Source organism: Anser anser, assembly GCF_964211835.1.
Source record: "Anser anser genome assembly, chromosome: 1".
NCBI classification, from domain to species: domain Eukaryota; kingdom Metazoa; phylum Chordata; class Aves; order Anseriformes; family Anatidae; genus Anser; species Anser anser.
In genome coordinates, this window is record NC_139720.1 from 95,360,980 (window position 1) to 95,373,901 (window position 12,922).

A 12,922-nucleotide genomic window follows, 5' to 3' on the forward strand; every position below is an offset into this window, starting at 1 on the left:
AAATTGATAATACTTGGCTGTTTCAAAAGAAGAAAACTCATGATCACAGGGAAAGAAAGCAGGTGACAGGAAAGGAGAAAACATTATAATGGAAAATTCTGGTAGGGAGTGAGATAAGAGGACTTTGCTAGTATAAGTTATGTAGATTCATTAAAATTGCATGCACTGAAAAAGCTTGTATCATGAGAAAGCATATTTGATAGAAATCTTAACCTTGTAAGACAACTAGCAACTTCTGGTTTGAGAAGTAAATAATCACGCTGAGGGGAAAAAAGGAATAATAGTGGCAGCTAGAAAAAAAGTTATTATATAAGGCAATTAAATAAGTAGGAATGGGATTTGAAGCAAAGTATTTTAACTGAAAAATCCCATCTCCTGCAAATTTCACCTTATATGAGAAGCGCACCCACTCCAAACAAGTGGCACTTTATGGCTACGTTGACATTAGTCAGTAGTTTGGGGCAACAGGAGTAGACCCATACAGCAAAAAGGTATGGAGTTCCCATGTCTGGGTTACACACGTCTCAGGTATTTTGCTTTGGACTAATACTAGTGGGGTCCCACGGACTGAACACCCCCTATCAGCTGCAGCACATCAGGTGTGCTCCTGCAGTGCATCTTGTGGTGCAGCACTGTCTGAAAGGAGCCCAGTCCAGGTGTGCCAGGACTGCTCTGCAACGAGAAGCCCAGCACATGGAGATCACGAGGAGGTTTGCCTCAAAAGCACATTCCTCCTACAAACTGGAACAAGAGTGTGTCACACCTTATATGCATCAAGATGGAAACAACAGGTCACTTCTAAAGACAGTAGCCACAGCCAAGGGTTATTTCATAGCAGGGAAGGGACTCTATTACCATATCTGTCAAAAATCAAGACAACTGAATGAACAGTCAACCTCGATCCTGTCACATGCTACCATACCCTCAGTTTCACCTCATGGTTAAGTCAACTTGAGCTCACCAAACTGGTTGACTTTGCAGCAATCCTGCATGCTGGGTCTTATATTAAAATGTAAACACAGAGGTATGCAGTCACAGGGAGAAAACCTGGAGTGTTGACCATAAATACCCACAGCCAGCACATGACTTGTTGCTCCATTAAGAATATTAATAGCTGTAAACACACACATAGCTCTCTCACAGTCCCACAAATCAAGTGTCTCATTCTTTAAGTTCCATGTGCTCAGAAGGTACACAATCCACACACCAAGAACTGGGCTATAGGTTAACTGAGCAAGAACAGCTAACTGAGACATCACGCACTAAACTCTCAAATTAATAACTTGCCTTGCTGTTCAGAAGCAGCTGGTAAGCTTAGCCATAATAAATAATTTACCTGCTGCAAAAGGATTCTTAATTCTGGCACTTCTAGCTCCAGTTCATTTCCAATAAATAATTCTGCCAGGTTAGATACCCTTTCAACCTCCCCAGGCTATTACCAAAGTGCACAGACCAGATATTCAGCTCACATAAGCTATCCCAGTAAAGGACCTATGGAAATATCCAAGAGACTCAGTCCTAGCTCTGAACCTACCTTCCTGCTGTGCATCTCTGAGTCCATCCCTGCCCCCTTGCTCAGGAACAAAGCTACCCTGCTGTGCCTGACACCAAGACAGCCTGGGCACTCTGTGGGCACGGGACCTAGGACCACCTTTCTGAGACATGCAGCTAACCAAGACTCAAAGGCTAGGGGACTGCTCTGGGGAGGAGAAACTTGAGATCCTCGCATGTTCTTTAAAATAATAGCAGTGCTGAATCAAAGTCCTGTTTTCTTATACAGGAAAAATACTTAAAAAAAAAAAAAGTAAAAGTAATAATATCTTTGCTTCAGCCAGGACTTGATCTAAACATTTTCCCAAGCTTTTCTCAGGGCCATGCTTCATGTTTGCTCAGATAAAAACAAAGCCAACAATACAGCCTGTCTGCTCCTGCAGCGTTACTTTGATCATTCTAAGACACAATTCTAATAACAAAAACTCCCACTATTTCTTGACAGACATCTGAGACACACTTTTGTGACCAGACACCTCCTATGTTTTGGGTAAAAGCTCTTCCTTTTCAGTTGACTGCTTCGTAACAAAGGAAACTTCCCCTGAGTATCTTAAAGCAGAGAACACCAGCATGCAATTCAATAGCACCTATCCAAGGAACAAAACCATAAACAATCCCAAGTTTCATTAAAATTTAATTCTACTAAAATTAAGAATCCATTTAAAATGAGGGGGTGTGGATGAGTTTTTGCATGTTTCATACTCTTCTCTCTGGAAAAAATGAAGAGACTTTCAAAACTTCTCTGGCCTCTGGCTGCTACAAAGTGCTTAGCTATCAAAAAAATAATCTTTTAATTCAATGCTCTTAATAGCAGAATAATTGAGTTTCAGTCTTGGACCTGAACACTTCTTTTACAAGAACAGCATGGGAAGAAAAAAAAAGATCAGGGCTTGTATTTCAATCAAGAAAATAGTTTCACCGTTACTGGCTACAACACAAGCAGGATTACTCTTTTATTCAATACATATACCAGCATATTGAGCTAGTTGCGTTGTATCGCTCAGATGCTGAACAATGACAAGCTAGACAATTTGTGTTGCCACAACCAGGAAAAACAACAATGAACACAAACCCAGAAGCCTGTACTTACAGGAATGAATCAAAATGTGAAATAGTCCAGAACATGTAAATAACCAATATTTCTACTTAAATCACCACCACCTTTCCTCCCCCCTCTCCCTTCTCCCAGAATACTCACTCCAGTAAAGATTCAAATGCTGGTTTCAGGAGACAGGTGTCTAGCATGTTCCTTCTCTCCACAGCCGTAGGTAGCAGCCTGCGAGAGAATTTCAAAGAAATAGCAAGAACGGGAAGGGGCAGCAGCAACAAGGTAGAGAAACGTGGACAAGCAAAACAGTAAGCTGACTGAGTTAACACTATGGCAAATTTTCATGATTGCTTCTGTTGGTATTATGAAGATGGGTCTTTCTGATTACAGTATGATTATTTTCCCTAGTAAGGCTTTTATTCTACAGTGCTCCTCCGAGGGGTCTGCAGCCATAACCAGAAGTTCTATCTCAGACCCACCTGCAGAGAAACAGGACACTTCAGCTGAATCACCCTTGCAGCCATTCGAGATAGCTGCACTAGCACTCCTCAAAGAGGAGGGAGGAGTCTTTTTTGGGAGATGGAAAGAGACTGCACCACAGTGGGCACTTCAAGGAAAATGAGATTATATCAGGGTAAGTGATTCCCCATAATGAGGCTAGAAGGCCAAGACTTATACTTCTAAGCACATTCCTGTCTTGATGCTTTAGCTCCTTTATGAACAAATATGAAGCCCAGAAGGGCGGGTAAAGATCACCATGAGCAAAACTTGCATCTGGGCTGCATTAGGAACAGAAGGATGAAACCGCCACATTAGAGCCACAAGCCAAGCAGACCATTAAGGTTAATTGCTTTCTGTACCCTCAAGACATCATGTGAATACTGACACTGAGAAAGCACCCTGTGAAATGGAGCAGCTGGTCAGCTCATTGCTTTCTAGAATCAACCTCACAGACAGCATTTTGCAGGACAGCTTCAGAGGGAATGAAGACCTTCTTTCACATTCTATCATATGCCCTCGTTAGCCTCACAAACCTAATTTAGCACACAAGATCTGCTTGTATGAACATTAGCACATCACATAAGTGAACCACGCCTCTGATTTATTAAAATTAAGCTCATAAGTTGCCCTCATAGCTCTAATTTTATTCAAATATAACTCCAAATTCCAGGAATTTGGAGGATGTAAACAAACATCCTTCCAGCAATTCATTGCTTTCCACTGATAAGTGGCCATAAATATTAACCAAACACTGGAGATATGACATAGACAAATTCCTTTCTATCAGACACGTTACAATTGTGTTCATAACAAACACTCAAGTGGACACAGCTGTACAATGACCAGCTGAACCAAGACCATGGATTTTATTCTCACCCACCCACCCACAAAAAACACACACACACAAAAGTGATCACACAAAACCACTCAACTGCTGAACTTACTGGGTAACTCCACTAGCCTCATTGGAAGAAGGAGCCCTCACAGAAGAAGTCTGTCCATAAAAGCTAATCCTGCAAAAGGGGAAATGGTGTAACGCTGAGGTTTGCTATACAAAGAAACCGCAACAGAGAACCATTCATATCAATTGTACACTGGGAAAGTCAATGGAAGCTCAACTTCTGCAATAAGCACCCTTAATTTTAGGTCCCATGTCACCTGTCTTGTACACCCTGGAGACAGCAGGGGCCTGCTTCCCAGAATTTTGCCTCTGGGACTTAACAAGTTTCAGCTTTGCAAGAAGGAGCCCACTCCAACTGCAGATATTCCCATGCGTGAGGCAGGTCTCTGCTATATCATTTATCAGACACCTAAAGCAACAGCTAACACTAAACACACAAGAGGGTGGACAACACAGAGACATGACACAGAAGAAGATCTCTTCTTGCTGGAGCACCTCTTTTCATGGAACTCAGAGTGGCTTCCTATCTTTGAGGTCCTGACCTCTCCATAAAAACAGGTTCAAATTGGCTTAAAACCGACACAAGAGGAGGGGTGACAGAACAATCACACGCATTCCCTTATGGTACACACACAAAGAACAAAACAGAAAACTCACAAAGCACATATATCCACAGTAGTAATCCCTTCTGTTGATTACTCTTAAACAGCTATTCAGCAACAAAGCAACTAACAGCTACATATTTCATACGGGCATGGAGGTATAAGCAAAGTGTCACCATACCAGTAGAGGTTATTTCTCCACAAATTTCCATGCAGTATACCATACATAACAGCAGCAGCCAGGATAAAAAACAGAAGAATTCGTTTCATGACTGGTAGACCTGAAATAAGGAAAAAAAGAAAATAAGAAATTTAAATCCAACTTACAATATTAAAATGAACTTCTACAAAAAACTCCTACATCTTGCAACCTATGAAAGGAAGTCACCACTATTACAGCCATTTTCCATCACCACAAATTTGACAGGATCATTCCAGCCTGTTTTCTCACACCAAGTCCCAGTAACTGGAGTTGAACACTGCTCTGCACCTAACATATGTGCATATTCTGCACAGTAACACAAATATGGAGAAAGGCTCACTCTACGTTCCCTCTGAAGAGGGTGGGAAAAGGCAGACTCTTCCAGACACATCAGAGTAGGAGCTCCATTCTGTCCACTGGTAGCCCAAAGAAACCAGCCTCTTGGGTCAGAAGTTAGCCTTTACAGGTACCTGTTCTTCTCTTCCTTCTTACTCCACCCACCATCAGCTTCCATAATTACACAGCTAAACAAGCATGCGTGCTTTGCAGGAGGCAGATAGGCTGACGCCAGTGAATCTGCCACAAATCGCTACTGGCTTTTTAAGGACCGCTGAATATTGTTAAAGTCTGGGTTTGGTCATTTAAAGCTGCACTGAAGCTGTCTGCTAACATCCTTGTGTCAGGACTTGATGAGTGGGCAGGACACAGGCCAGACTTCACTGCTTAATGACAGAAAAATGCTATTCTCATGTATTGCAAAGCAAAGAAGAGAAATTAGGACCCAATATTTTGAAAGCACTTAGAACTTGCTACGTTTTAGAGAAAGAGCAGAGACGGTATTTGTTTTTGTTTTTTCAAGTAGAGTTTTCACCTTATTGCACAGATTAGTAAAACAAAGCCAAAGAAATACCAGAAGCACACACTTCTCCACGCTCGACAGGGGAAAAGCAAGTTGTGCATTGCTCACATCTTAACACACTGAGCTGCCTTTTCAGGCTTTATGAATGAACTGTTGTTGCTTAACCCTCTGAAAGTCCAAAATAGACACTCTGGCCACAAATTACTGTGGAAATTTACTCGAGAGCCATACCCTTCTATTATTTTCATCTCTCTCCCTATCATGGTATGGGTAAGCAGGTTCAATACACACAATACATAAACACCTACTTGTACATGTATGTATTCTAAAGTGAAGGTAACAAATAGCTGTTCAACAGAAACAAGCCACATCCAAACAAGCATACAGCTGCATACTGCTGCTGCATTTTCCAAAAGCAAACCCTTTGGCTTTATAGTTTTTTGTTGTTGTTGTTAATTCCATATTGTTGTTTTTTTTTTTAAGAATATTTAGAGTTGCTGTTATTTTAAATATGCACTAAACAGCGTTAAGACAGATTGTATTTTGTACCTTCAGTTTTACTAAGTGATTTACAGCTTTATGCTAGTAACATCTCTGCACCATACTCTGTAGTAAAGGTCAGAAGACAACCACAGAGAGAGCTACATTTGGGTATTAAAAGTTAAGAAGCGAACTACTGCCGCTCACACAGATTCCAGCCTGAAGAAATACTTAACAGTGAACCATTTGTCACAATGGGTTGAGTGCAACAAACCAACCACTTCCTTATTTTTTATTTATTTCTATATCCTTCACAGAGATTTAATTGTAGGGTCAGGGATGGGGTTTTATGACAGCATCTACAAGTAACAAAGCCATGCAATGAGCAAGCTATAACCTATCAATCTTAAAAGTATATCCTCCAGGCTATCCTGCTTTCTTCTGGATGGATTAACCCACGGGAGGCAGCTATTGCAGTTTCAACCTTTTATCGCTCATTGGAAAGTAACACTGCCTCCCTTACTGCTCAAACTCTTTTGACTCTACTTGATAAGATGCAATTTTTTGAAAGTCATTCTCAACTTCTGGAGCAAACCATGACTTTTCACAATAATTCTGTCAAAATCTGTGTCTAAAAATACAAGAACATTACCAAAAAAAAAAATCACCTCTTGGGTTTAGTCAAGTGTCATAACAACAGCAACTGGTTCATTTACTTGAAAAAGATACTGTGTTCTTTGTTGTGGGTTTTTTTTTTTTTCATTGTTGGTATTATCTCCTGCTTTGCAAATGATTGCTAAAATATACCACTAAATCAACTGTTTACATTTTACCTCCTAATTCAATCAATGCAAACATCAGTTAAATCAACAGCATTTAATGTAACAGCTCCTCAGAAAAAGTCATTAAATTAACAATCACCAATTTTGTTGACTTCAATGCAAATTAATAAATCTCCATCAACAGAGCCTTGCTGAGAAGTCAGACCAAGTTGTACACCAAAGATAAGGCAAAGCTACACATAAAGAGGCATAAGAACAAAGATATTGCTTATAACAGTATTATTCACGAATAGAAAGAAATCTGCTGCTTGCCCAGTATTTACAAAAACATTGTTAGAGCCTGCAAAAAATTAACAAAAGCAACATAAATCAACATGGTTCTTGAAATAAGATCATAAGGAATCCGTAACAACTTTCACTATCTTATGTAGGACATTCGGTCTGAAATACACATGAGAACGTAGCATCATTAAGGGCGTACCTAACTCAGCACTCAGGAAGAGAAGACAAAATGGTCTTTAATTATACAAGTGTCTTCTCACCATCCCATCCCCCAGTGCCTGGCTTCATTCAGGTCTTTGAAGAGAGAGTTCTGTAATCAAGACAGACTTTTTTTTTTAGTGAACCTGGTTTAGTAAATAGAACCATTGCCTTGTTTACGGAAGAAATTATGAGTGTATTTTTAATGGTGACAGCGTTTTCCATCTCTCCCTTCCTCTTCTTAAAATCAAGGAGTAAAAAAGTAAAAGTATAGAAAGTAAATCGAAGAAAAAACAAACATGTTTGATGCAAATAATGCACTAGAAAATTCCCATAATCAGAGACGCAAGAAAATAGGCAATTGGAAAGACACGGTTCAGATGTAAAATGACAGTCATTCCAGCTTACTTATCACAACACAAGACTCAGCATCTTGATTCAAGCTAATCAACCTAATTGACAGAGGTCATGGTGCCCATAGGTCAAGGTCAATCGGGGTTAACAAAACACAAAGGGCAAAGCTGGAACTCAACTATTCAATTCCCTCCGCTTTCTAAAAAGCTTCCAATGGCACACAGTACGAAAGAGGAGTGGAAGCCAGCATGCCAATGCCAGACGTTCACCATGTTCGCTGGTCAATTTTCTGAAAGTAAGCAACTGGATGCATTAGTCCTTTAAGAAAAAGTATCGCAGTCATTTCTGAATGGGAACCCGAACTAACACCTGCTGCTCAACTTCCCACCCCAGCCAAGGCGGAACTACGATCACAGAATTAGGCAGGACAGACTGTTACAGTAATAAGAGATCTGCAAGATAGCCTGTACCTCCTCAGGACAGGAGGGTCCTCCCCAGCTCCCACCAACCCACTAGAGGGATGCACTGGGTATATGACACATTAGCTGTATAAGCCTGGCGGCTACTTTTTTCCTCCCCTTGGCAGAGATGGAGAACCAATGCTTTTGCCAACCACGCATCTTCACTTACACCAGTATTTATTCTGCTACTTCAGTTAAGTGCTGTATCTGATAGAAGCCTGTATCTCATAGACTGTACCTTTTAACTTACACATGCATACAGAATAAAAATAATCATGCAGGCAACTACAGCTGTCGGACTGGACAATCACATGATCATCTTTCTTCATAATGCTTGTAAGCCTTCCTTTTGTTTTCATGCTTAAAATTAGATTGTTAATAATACAGTGCAGGAAGTTTTGCATCTGTCCTACTTACTTGGAAAGCACCCTTGAGGATTAATAAAGTAAACCATTAATATTTAACTAGAAAGTGCTTACTACTAAATTAAATACTACTCATCTTAAAACAATCCTAGCTCCATACCTGGTCTTGTGACAGTTTAACTTCTTGCTGCTGCAGTTAACTGACAGCATGAAAATTTCAGCTCATTCAGGCCTTAAATTCCTAGCTCTTGTAGTTGTGGGGGAGGAAGGGAAGTGAGCTTGAAAATGTGCTTTGTGTGGACCTTGAGATTTAAAGGGACAGGGAGAAAAACTACTAAACAAGCTTAAAAAGAAATGTTAGGATTTAAGACAGTCAGCATTTTGTGGGAGTTTTTGTGATCACCAGTCCTACAGAACTGCTTCTTTTTGGTCAAGGTGCATGCCTGGTGACACAGCTATGCGACAGAATGACAAGCTAGAGTTCTCATATCATTTTTCTCAAGTTAAGTTGCCAAAACGTGGGCATATTGTGATACACATATAGGTATTTCTGCTGCCAAATCTATATATTATTCACCATTAACTCTTCCAGTTCTTGCTCTAAACATGTGCAATACAGTTCATTGTTTCTTATTTTTCAGGAAAGAAATGCTGTAACAGACAATACAATAGCTCTGCAGTAGTCTTAAAGGTACTAAAGTGGCTGAGTCAGTCTAGTGCCTTCCCTTACACTCTTTTTAAAGGAAGTTTTTGATCATTTCTTTTCCATGTTAGTATTTCTAAGGACTTCTTTAGACAATAAGTTTAAACGAGGAAGGCAGATATATTGGATCATCCCAGCAAAGTGGCCCTGAATTAAAGCTACATTTCTAAGTCTCTAGCAAAAGGGATTCAGTTTTGAAGTGCTAAGTTTAACAACATGTCAACTGGAAATTATTTGTTTCAAGCCTCCTCCCCACACAAAAATAAAGCAGTTATTTCTGCTCCTGAAGGTCTGCCTGCACAACCACGACGCCCTAAAATTAAGCTTTTTCTCTGTCAAAATGGCACTGGGGACTTGTACCATGATGTCACACGTAGAATCTTTACCAGCAGTTAAAGATTACTCCTGCACCGGAAGATAAGACATTTTCAGGCTCTATCTGCCCTATCATTTGATGGGTCTAAGAGGCAGAGACAGACACAGAAGAAAAGTGTTTGCTGACCCTGAAAACTAGAGCCTTCTTCCCCAACAACCCCATTTATTTCCATACAGCAACCTGATTAATTAAAAAAAAAAAGTCATCTCCCAGAGACAGGAAGATTTCCAAAATTCCCCCTAACACCTCCCCTTCCTCCAACAACTGCAGAAAACTTGGGAAGTAGCAGCAAGACTGTCTTTATGTACCCAACTGCAGGCAATGGTGTCCAGCAGATTTAATAGCACAGCAGTGCTAACATTTAGTCTATTCAGTAGTTCAGTAGATTTAGTCAACCTTCGCCCTTTATCAGCTACTACTGCCAGAAACATAGCCTCTGCTGACATTAATCTACTGCGGAGAGGTGCAGACTAGAGCTGTATCCACCTTGGACCTTCTGCATGGCTGCACAGTGCTTTCAGGACAGGCCACAAGAGGTAATAGATTGCTTTTATGGCTTAAGTGCTTGCCTCCCCCTCTTTCATCACCCCACTAATGGTGAAATGTAAATGTACCATAAGAGACAGAAAGAAGTTTATCATTTTGTGGGCAATTCATGGTTATTTTATTCCATTTTTGCCTTTCAAATGTAGACACCGGTATTTTTGCTCCTCACCAAAGCAGCCTGCCAGCTGAATCAAGCAACAAGGAAAAGCAACTTCTGCTGTATTTTTCAGACAATTACCATTTCAGTTTGCTTCAGTCCAAAATCTTCAAGGAGATTTCTGCATCACTCTTGCTCATGTAATTCTCCAGTCCTACTTATAAGGCCAAAAACTCTTCCTAGGCAAACAGATCCTTCAGCTAAAATGTGCTAATAAAGTCTTCAGGTCCAGTCAACAACTCTTCTGTATTTTCACCCCAGTAATCTTAATTGACCTACATGAGACAGCTGATGGAAGAGGGAGGTTAGCCCCCTTCCAGGAGGCTGCAGGCAGGTCTAGGAAGGGGCATAGTTTATGTGCATAACAGGCAACACAGTGCCTGCACCACCCACAACCATTACCTCCAGCCCTGCTCACTCACCTTGTGCACTTTTAAATACAAGGAAGTTGTTCTGGAGGCTTGTTCTAGCTAGACCCAAACCCTTCAACATTTCAGGCAAGATCTGTAAAATATGAGTTTGTAGCCTCTCCCTCTCACACATGTAAGAGATAAGCCAGAAAAACATGCTATCAACACAGAGAGTCTGGGAAAAGCTGCCAAAAGCAATGCAGGTCCTGACTCACTCGGCCTTAGCACCATGCCCATGGTCTCCTGCTCCTCCCTCCTATTTATCAAGTGCGATACAGCCTGTTCAATGTCACCCCTTGTCCACTCCTCTTACCTCTACCTGCACACCCAGCAGCTTTTACACGTGCCCTGCAGTGGGGGCAGGAACAGAAAACAATGCACAGGAACAGGCCATAGAAAAAGGAAGTTATATTCACTCTTCAGACTGTTTCTCGGACAGCAAGAACACACCTGTACAGGACTACGGGCATTTATTACAAGCCTTTATAAACTTACTAAAACAGTCTGCTGCAATCCTGTGCTCAGCGCTACCACAATTATTGATGCACATTGTTTCATAGAGGTGTCACTTTTGGGTCTATCTATGCAGAATTCAGTATCACTTACACTGACACCAAATACTTTGCTCCACAGATGAAAAACAGCACTACAGATCATCAGCTGGGGTATCCTGCCAGGAAACCTGGATTTGCAAAATGCAACAAAGTACATGCATCAGGTACCACTGAAACAGCCCTCCAGTAGGTACAGTATTCAGTATAAAGGTCTGATGCTGAGTTAATTAGCCCTGCTGAGGGGCAGAACATGTCACCTCCAGCTTGAGGCGAGAGTAGGGGTGCTATGTCACCTTTGAGATCTGAGCTAATAGCTTGACTCAGATCAACACAGTGCAATGTGGATCCTTGGCTCCAGCATGCTCTGTAGTATGGTGTAGGCACAACTTAAACTGAAAGCATTAAGAGGAGATAGCTGGTTTGCCATTTTTATTTTTCCCCTCCAAGAAAACAATATTCCCTAATGTTCCAAAATGGCTTGGGGCTCATTCCACCAAATTACATACCTTTTGTAGTACAGTTAAACACTGCTAAATTGGGTTTAGAAGGCAGCCCTAGGTAGATCCACATCCAACTTGTGTTTTTAGAGGGGAATAAAAATAGTAACTACTGGATTCTTATCAAACTGGTGTTTTCTACATATCACAGATTTCACAAAACATTGCCTACAATCACAATCAAGGCCACAGTCTCAGCTTCTTGCTGATAGTTATACCTTGAAGTGACGACTAGCTGGAAGTAGCCAATTTCCACAAAGGTGCACAGACATTGGGAACAGACATTTTCATATGCTTTGCCTATCCTGTTCCTCCACAGGCCTCCCTCCAACACATTTTACTTTTATTTTCCTTTTAAATAAATTCCTCCTATGCATTTCAACACAGACCAGCACTTATTCCCACACCCAGCAACAGAGCTGCAGTGCAGTTACTCTGGGTTCCGTCAAAATCTAACTTAGGCATGCAAAGTCCAAAGCAGGTATAAGCTAAGCAGATAGTTCTGTTTCCTTGACTCCCAAAGCTTTAATCAAAACAAACACTACAAATTCAGCTCTAACTGCATCTAAAAACAGACAAATAACAACAACAACAAACACACCACCACCACCAAATTCAGTAAGACAGCCTTAACTGAAAGATTTCCTCCAGACCTGTTGTACTCTCCTGAATTAACATTTAAAGCTTTCGCCAGCCTAAGATGGACTCCTGTTTATATATTACACATCATAGGTGTCAGCAGACACCAACATGTGCACAATAGAACAAAACAGACAGAGAATGTGTGCTCTAAGTCCACGCAGGCTCCTCCCACATACTGTGGGGCCAACACTGTACCTTTTTGGCCCATGTTTCCCCTCTCCCTTCAGCCCCTCTTCCAGAAAGACTGGAATATAAACAAGCCTTGCAACATGTTCTGGGGGTCAGAGTTCAAGTCGTTTTCTCATACCTCGACATGGAAAACTGAGAAGGTTTCTGTCAACTTAAGGCAGCTGCTCCGCCTGAAGGAACAGAGCATCATAGTTTTGGGTTGTTTTGCTTCTCCAGTTTCTCTCAAACAAACAAGAAAGACACATACTACACAATGCTCGAG

The 12,922-nt window shown here is 41.1% G+C and overlaps 1 protein-coding gene across 22 annotated transcripts in view; it reads right to left on the bottom strand.

Moving 5' to 3' along the window:
* The window catches only part of ST3GAL6 (ST3 beta-galactoside alpha-2,3-sialyltransferase 6), a 57,584-nt gene that overhangs the window by 17,686 nt on the left and 26,976 nt on the right, over window positions 1-12,922 (bottom strand). For 14 of the 22 annotated variants that reach the window (XM_083820370.1, XM_083820355.1, XM_083820357.1 and 11 more), the window contains 3 exons: window positions 4,785-4,884; window positions 4,045-4,113; window positions 2,750-2,827 (listed from right to left, as the gene is read on the bottom strand). In XM_083820370.1, the coding sequence (XP_083676496.1) occupies window positions 2,750-2,827; window positions 4,045-4,113; window positions 4,785-4,873 (236 nt within the window). In that variant the 5' untranslated portion in view covers window positions 4,874-4,884. Of the gene's footprint in view, window positions 1-2,749; window positions 2,828-4,044; window positions 4,114-4,784; window positions 4,885-8,746; window positions 12,904-12,922 lie in introns of those variants that run through there. The other 8 variants (XM_083820361.1, XM_083820353.1, XM_083820365.1 and 5 more) reach the window with 3 other exon arrangements.